General features: G+C 39.9%; 1 protein-coding gene across 1 annotated transcript; it reads left to right on the forward strand.

Annotated features, from left to right (window-relative positions):
- The first annotated feature begins 3,088 nt into the window (after positions 1-3,088).
- On the forward strand, positions 3,089-8,107 carry LOC106598791 (homeobox protein SIX6). The gene is made up of 2 exons (XM_014189802.2): positions 3,089-4,164; positions 5,212-8,107. The coding sequence occupies exons 1-2, from the start codon at positions 3,593-3,595 to the stop codon at positions 5,375-5,377; spliced, it is 738 nt and encodes a 245-aa protein (XP_014045277.1). The 5' UTR covers positions 3,089-3,592; the 3' UTR covers positions 5,378-8,107.
- The last annotated feature ends 515 nt before the right edge of the window (positions 8,108-8,622 follow it).

The following is an 8,622-nucleotide window of genomic DNA, read 5'->3' on the forward strand; positions in this document are numbered from 1 at the left end:
CTTATCCTAATGATGCAAGTAAGCCCCTTTGAACAGAGCAATAGAGATAGATGGAAATCTCCCGATAAGGTGGTTGGGTGATGTGATTAAGTCATTAATTCAATAATTTGATAAGCCGTGAGGGAAGGCAAGCCACACACATATGGATTAGGAATGTTATGACCTACAATAGTGCAGTCATCCATCTTAAAATAGAGGTGGTCAACAAACAATACTGACCATGAGAGATGAGATTACTCTAAATCTGTTTGACTGAAGGCCTCTCAAGTGGATGTATTAAACCATGCAGTTATTTCAAAATATATTAAGTAAAAAAAAAACACCAAACCTAAATGCTGCTCTTAACTTCTAATATATACCAGTAGGCCTATTAGTATTATAAACTATAATATCATCATAGGGTATAGAATTGTTTTCTCTATCTCTCGTTCTGTGTGTGTGTGTGTGTGTGTGTGTGTGTGTGTGTGTGTGTGTGTGTGTGTGTGTGTGTGTGTGTGTGTGTGTGTGTGTGTGTGTGTGTGTGTGTGTGTGTGTGTGTGTGTGTGTGTGTGTGTGTGTGTGTGTGTGTGCGCGCGTGCGTGCGTGTTTAGCAGAACATTTGAATTACTCGACAAATAGAATGGACGGTGTCCTGTCTCACAATTAAAATTTGCCATCTTAAATAACAGAACTTGTTTGGACAATCATTCCCACAATCAGTGCCGAGTTTGGTTGTGGATGGGGCTGTGCGGTCTATGACGAACAAAGCAATAGGCAGAACAGACGTCTTTGTATGAGATCCACTGTCTGTGTTTTGTGTGGTTGAGTTGGTGAATGTCAGTCCGGGGATATCGGTGTAAGGATACTGTCTTTTGGCACAGTTGTATATGCACTTGTAATATGCTCACTGTAGGCCTGCCTACTTTTTAAAACTGTATATTCTACAATGAATAAGTAAGTACTCCAGACATGGATTGGCAATGTAGCCTAATTGTTTATTTTTGTGTTAATCATCAACAAATATCCATGATTTCATATTTTGCCCCTGTTAAGCAATTAAAGGCCTATTTGAAAATGACAAATGCGCACATTATGCATGATTTGGAAAATGTGGTAGTATGAATACGCTATAGGCTACTTAAAACCATAGATTTAAACACAACCATATACGTAGTAATTATATATATATTTCAATCAGTTACAGTATTTTGGTTTTAGCTTAGCCTATGTGTGTCTATTTGCCCCTCAAGAAATGTCCGATTTTAATTTCTAAAAACGTGAATGCAGTGTTATCATAGGTCTAGGGCTAGGCTGAGTAAAATAGTAACAAGCTAATGTTAATTACTATGTTTCCATATGAAATCAAAATGTACTTCGCCATATAGTGTTACTGTAAGCTTGGACAGAGAGTAAAGGTTTCTGTTATGTTTGCGCGCTGTTCTACAGTCGTGCATAGCCAAATAGTTTATTGACAGACCTCCGTTTATGATATCGAACATTTTACCATCTTTTATTGATGCGCTCTTCATAGAAAAAGAAAGAGTCCTTGTAAATTTAGGTTAGGATTACAGCATGAAATATTCAAAGGCATCTAAATATTTCAAACCTACACCTTGTCACTCATCTTCACAATTACTTTTCCCTTTTGTCTGTATCCGGTCTGGCGTCCTTATCCTTTCTTTACGCTTGTTCTCGGATCGGTGCTAAACCTATAATAATATGCTATGGTTTTATGATTGACCCCACTAGTAAGAACATGAATCGTGTTAATCCGTATACTGCTCTCATATATACTATGTCCATCTGGTTACTCTGCAACATTACAGTGACAGTATAGACTTACAACCTACTTTTATCACCTTGTTGACAAATGTGCAAATAACCCTTTTCTGTGTTTGATTATTATTAAGCTATTATGATCATATCAAACATTTTAATAAAATATTATTGATTTTGATAAAGTAGGCCTGTTATTTACACTTTATGAAGGCAGTAGACAAACGTTCAGAAAAAATGAACACATTTTGGAGGTATTTCTATGATGATGTGGGGAAACTGTGTCACCGAATAGCCAAGCGCACGTTGCATGAGATGAACAGCTTCTTGCGCAGAAGGCAGGCAGTTTCATAACCCCGCGCCATGAGCCTCCCATAATTCATGCAAAAAGAGCCTTAAGGGATTCAGTTGATCTCTCTCTCTCTCTCTCTCTCTCTCTCTCTCTCTCTCTCTCTCTCTCTCTCTCTCTCTCTCTCTCTCTCTCTCTCTCTCTCTGTGTGTGTGTGTGTGTGTGTGTGTGTGTGTGTGTGTGTGTGTGTGTGTGTGTGTGTGTGTGTGTGTGTGTGTGTGTGAGAGAGAGAGAGTCTGAAAATAATATCAGGCTTTTCCGTTAGAATGAACTTTACCACTGTAGCCAGCCATGAAATGATGTGACCCGACACTTGAAACCATCTGCGCTATCTATCCGCCTTCTTATTTACTAAATCAGCCCGTGCACAAAACGGAGTGTATCTGATACTAAACCCGAGTAGCCCAGCAGTGCCACGATAGTTTTATACACAAACGTTCCGTTTTTTTCTGCAATGTTTAGCAAAAAACGTCTCTTTGATGGATTAGGCTATAGGCTAGTGTGCAGTGTGAATTAGAAATACAAACAGTGATTTTATCTGAGAAGAAGCAGATGCAATACAATATGTCATGGCAGATCAAATAAAGATGCAACATCTGTCAAATACGTCTGATCAAATAAAGATACGCCTATAATATGTCGATGTACCCTACATCATCAAAATAACCGAATTCGATGCGAATGACTTCAATTTGTCCAGCATAAAATCAACATATAGTGTAGAGCAATATTTTTTATGATCAAATGTGTCCCAACAATTGTAGAGCGTGGATGAACGGGATTTTCTGCGTGCGTTAGGCTATACAACCATTCAATATCATGCTATTGTAATCGCAGAACATTCGTTGTCTGTTTTTATTCTTTATTTGAACAATTTTTAAAACGGTATGATAATCAGCCAATATCTGTCGTGCGTGCTGCGGGGTCTTATTTCCCATTTTCAATGAAAGAAGTAGGCTAAACGTGTGAACGTATTGCGTTTTAATTGATTCGTCGCTTTTCTTCTACACAGCCATGACTTACAAAGGAGGGGATGTAGGAAAACATGGAAGGCAATTAAAGGTTTGAAGACAAAAAGCAAAGGTCAAAATGTTTACATTCTAAAAAGCCGCTGTCGAGCACTGGGAGGTGCTGCATTCTCTTAGCGCTCCTTTCCGCGTGATTGGTAAACTTGACAGTGATTGACGGGCATCCATGGCAACCACGAAACCAATCTGCCAAGTCCAATAGAAAATCAGCAGAGGGGCTGACTGTATTTCCCCCCTTCAAAATACATCTCGGGTCTAGTTTTTATACTCTTGTAATTTCAACATACCAAGTTCACCAGCCGAGGGCATAGTTCCTCAGTGTTTTTAACGGTTGATCTGTTAACTTTGGGATTGCCTTTTTGTCTGGATCCAACGATCAGAGAGCGAGAGGGAGAGAAGGGTAGGCGCGAGAGGGGAGCGTGTGAGTCAGAGAGAGACGGAGGTGAAACGAAAAGCCTCCATGTTTCAGCTGCCTATCTTGAATTTTAGCCCCCAGCAGGTTGCGGGGGTTTGCGAGACTCTGGAAGAGAGCGGGGACATTGAGCGCCTCGGTCGCTTCCTCTGGTCTCTGCCCGTCGCCCCAGCAGCCTGCGAGGTCCTCAACAAGAATGAGTCGGTGCTTAGGGCGCGGGCCATCGTGGCCTACCACACTGGGAATTTCCGAGAACTCTACCACATTCTGGAGAACCACAAGTTCACCAAAGAGTCTCACACTAAACTACAGGCCCTGTGGCTCGAGGCGCACTACCAGGAGGCAGAGAAGCTGCGGGGCCGCCCGCTAGGGCCAGTGGACAAATACAGGGTGCGGAAGAAGTTCCCTCTACCCAGAACGATATGGGACGGAGAGCAAAAGACCCACTGCTTCAAGGAGAGAACCCGACATTTGTTAAGAGAATGGTACTTGCAGGATCCTTACCCGAACCCGAGCAAAAAGAGGGAGCTCGCGCAGGCTACTGGACTTACTCCCACACAAGTGGGAAACTGGTTCAAAAATCGTAGACAAAGGGATAGAGCGGCGGCTGCGAAAAATAGGTAGGCTACATGCTGCAGTCTGTACCTTTTTGTATTTTTATCAGTGATGGTGTGAGGTGGCGACAACGTTTATTGTTCAATTCTTAACGAAAAGGACCCTGCATTGCGACTGCATCTCAGTCAGCCTAAGTACTTGCATTTCTTTCAATAAAAGCAATTATTTGTGCAAATATTGTTCTATCGAATTGTTTGAATTCTGTTATTTTGAGCAAACATTGAAATATAGTTGGCTATAATATATAAATAGTATATTTAAATTACATTTGTTCATAAATATTCTCAACGGAAATGACACCATAAACGATGTAGCCTATTGAAATGAAGCAAACTGTATGACAAACTCCATTGTGTGACTATAGCCCTGGTCATTGTCATTGCAAAACGAACCATAGCATGTCTTAATGCAGTGTTTCCCCAAATTCACCATGAGCCTATGTATTCTTGCCAAAACTAAACTTGAAGCATAGGCCTAGCTACTCCCCGAGTCAAGTGTCTCAATAATTCCGTTCAGATTATCCTTCTTTTTCCACAATCCATTTTGATTATATTGGCAGCTGTCCGTGTTAAATCTTTGAACATAATTTAACAACAAACATGCAATTGTCTGAAAGATTTTTGTATTATGGATGTTGCTTAATTTAATGAAAGACAGAAACACTAGAGCCCTGCGGTATTAGGTTATTTGTTCAATCACGTCTGATGCCACTTGTGCTGAACAGCAAATCATGGAGGCAGCACGTGTATTGAACGAATCTAAATGATTTCCTATAAGAAAATATTCAGGCTAGTCTGACTATCTTTGAAATTGTGCTCACTGTGTGGGCTTGGGATTGCTGTGTCTTGATTGTGTTTGTGCATTTACTTGTAGGCTATAGAATATTAAAAAATGCATTTGTTTGGCTTCTGGTCTGGCACGTGTGTATCTGATGCTAGACTTAACTACAGCAAAAATGATGTTTCAATTGAGGATTTACTTTGATAGAACCTATTCGTATTGTATTGCGCTTTCTAATTCTATTTTTCCCTCCATGTCTGTCTTTTACCCAGGCTACAACAGCAGGGGATGTCCCAAGGCTCGGTTCGGTCTTTGGCAGATGATGATGGAACCGTCGATCGACTCGGTCCCGCCTCTAGTCCCGAGGCTAGTTTGTCAAGCAAAGCCGCCACCTCGGCTATCTCGATCACTTCCAGCGACAGCGAATGTGACATCTAATGGCGCACGAGGCAGTCCAGAGGAGGGAGAGGATAAATTCACAGGAGATAAATAAAGGAGATCCTAAAAGACAATCTAACAAAAAAACAGTCAGTGCCTGCGTTTGAATTGAAAGAAACTGGTCTTCTTTGATGGCTGCCAAAACATGAGGGATCTGACGGAATGCCCTGTCTTAAAGCTATACTTTCTTTTTGTTGTCGTTTTTCCGCTATGGATGGCTGAAGCTAATACAAGCGGACAGAAAATGTAAAGAAAAATCATATTCATATTCACGATCCCTTTTTAGGGAGGACTAATAAACCAATGCCTCAAGATACAACTAAAAATGAAAAAAAAAAGACATTTGAGCGCCTAACCTGCTGTTTTCTGTGGGTATTTCATGTTGAAAAGACGCTGTAATATTTTTTCTTTAAAGTTTTATAAATAATGTTTATTTACCTATTTAAATGATTGGCTCTGTTAGAATGTGATATTATTTTGCTTGGTGTTTTTAATATTTACCTTGTGCACAGGTGAACCCGTTGAGCATGTGCGCTTTAGTAAACATGTGTTTCAGTAAAAAACGTTTTTTTTTTTTAAGAAGTAAAGATAACTTAATAAAATAATTGTTTATCAAAAGAACAAAACATCAGTTTTTTTATTCTCAGATTACAACGATTGAGAATGGTGTTTGCGGTTATTGTATCACTCGATTATTACTTGATATTATTAGGCAACCTAGTCATTTGCCACAATAAATTAGAATATAGTTTGGGGATTTGTGACGATATTTACTTTAAATTTTCTGTCACAGATATCATATTGTATCGTCCTATGATAGGCCTATAGTGTGATGCAGCGTACTGTATCATTTTGTGTCTCTGCGTTGCCCTGATGAAGTGGTCTAGGTTATATATCTGAGTATTTTAGGCATGTTAAGTATTTAACTACTAAAAAGGCATGAGGTGGCGCACACCCCCAACAAGTTAGTAGAGGTGCTGACTAACGGAGAGTGAACTGTAGTAGGCTATACAAATAAGCAGTCGCACAATAGGATCCCAGAAATATATTGGATAAATCAACGTTTCGGCATCACATTGTGTTCTTCAGGGTGTACGTACTTAACTACCACATACCACATACAGATCTTCAAATGTGGACTCTGAGTGAGATTTTTTTTAAATAGTTTATAATGCCACACTTTGTGCCCTGACACGTTCTCGACATATAGCCTAATTGACCAACAACATGCTTTGCGTCATGTAATACGGAATGACAGACAGAGGTCAGAGAAAGGCCGGCTCACAAAACGAGACAGTCTCCCGGAGTAAAAACAAATTGTCCTACACAACACCATAATATGAAATGCGCTCTGGCTGACGGATGTGCATGGAAATACATAGGCTATTGTCCTACATTTTAATCTAAATAGTGCTATTGTTGTGTATTTCAAATTATGATTTTGTAGCCTAAGCCTATCACATTTAATTTAGATAATTGAATCATCGATTTCTAGCTGATAGGCTAAAACATGTCAAAGAATTGCATCTGCATGGTATGCGATAGGCTACTATTCGATCGTGGATATATTCTAAACCATATTTCCTTTATCGCAGAATGAATGTGTGATAACCTAATGTCTGCCACGCTTAGCCTATACGCCTATGGCCTATTTTTCAAGGGTGATAGAATACAAAATGCTATTTCATTTCATGGCTATAATGATATCATGTTAGCAAAACTAGTATTTGAGTAGTCAGTTATTTATATCCGGTCATTAATGGTCCAGTGAAAACACAACGTTTTTAGGAGTAGACCTATAGGCATAAAGGTTTGTAGCAGACCAGTTATGGTAGGCTAAAAAACGTAATGGCCATATAGGCCTGGCCTACGTTTGGTATTATGATGATATGATCGGTGATGCAGGGTTTATCCATTTAGATAGGCCCTTAAGTGTTTTTGTGTGTGTTTTTTGCGTTAGGGTTTTGCCTAGCCTACTATTTGACATTTTTACCGCTAGCATCCCTGGTTGTGATGAATATATGCCTATTAATTAGAACGTACAGACGATAGTTAGCTATTAGAACGTAAATATGAGGTTAAACCGTGCATATATAGGCCTTCATCTGCTGTAAAAAAAAATGTCCATCCCTCTTTACGTGCGCTTATAGGATGTCAGCCCAAATGAGCATCGTAAATAAGGAATGAAAAACACAGAAGTACTGTTTTTCCTACGGATCCAGAGTTCTGGGTGGGGGCCTACACCAGGGTTTTCATCCAATTCCCAATTAATTAAACTAACCAGTGAAAAGAACAAGCTGTATTTCTCTGAACGTTTTTCAGCTGGAACAACACAGAAGTCAATGCAGTGTTTCGTTTTTGGGATAAAGAGAGGAAGCATGTGAGGGGACGAAAACGGGTGCTTTGAGTTTCTTTCAAATGATGGGGACAAAATGGCAGAATATTTCCGTTTCTATTGAAAATAAGGGCGACCAGGGGGATGCATGAAAAGGTATTTGTAGCAGTCAATAAGGTTGTCAAACTGGTCAGCGGTAATCAGCACTAATGATGAGGTCTAGGGTTCCCGCGTGAACAAAGGGGCGCTCCCAATGTTTTGTGAGCGGAAGCAACACGGGTTCCCCTTCAAAGAATGAACTGCAGTCAGGGTAGTCTGCCAGGGGTACGGAAATCAGAACTTTTGTGTAGTGTGTGTGTGTTTGGCAGCTGCTGCAATGTGAATTCGTGAGTTGGGAGATTAAAAGGATTTAATTACCAATTGATTGACTGTTTTCTGACTTGTACGTTTGCAGCAATCATAGCACGTTAATTGTGCTCCAATAAACACGTCGACAATGTTGAATAATAAAGAAAAGGCCTCTACGTTTTGTAAAATATGAAACGACGTTGGATATAACCGCTGAAACGGGTTAATTTTAAGACCATTGACTCTCATCCGTTTAGACCTCCAGCCCTTTTATATCTTGGTAACATGATATCTTCTGGATTTTTGTGTAGTTTTTAAGCTATTTATACAAATTAAAGCAGGTGCAACGCCAATTTCAATGTAGCCTATGTGTCCACCATAATATGAAAAAAGGTTCTCCTTCTCTTGAACTCCGATCTCTCTATGCTGTGGCGACTTTATTATGATCGAATCTGTCAAAGCAGTTCAGCAGTGATAGCCTTCACTATGTGATGCGAGCTGGTGTCAGCACTAACAGTGGGCTATGTCAATGTGTACTATTTCTCCTGTAGCGGTTAGGTGG

Source organism: Salmo salar, chromosome ssa01 (genome assembly GCF_905237065.1).
Source record: "Salmo salar chromosome ssa01, Ssal_v3.1, whole genome shotgun sequence".
Classification (NCBI taxonomy): Eukaryota; Metazoa; Chordata; class Actinopteri; order Salmoniformes; family Salmonidae; genus Salmo; species Salmo salar.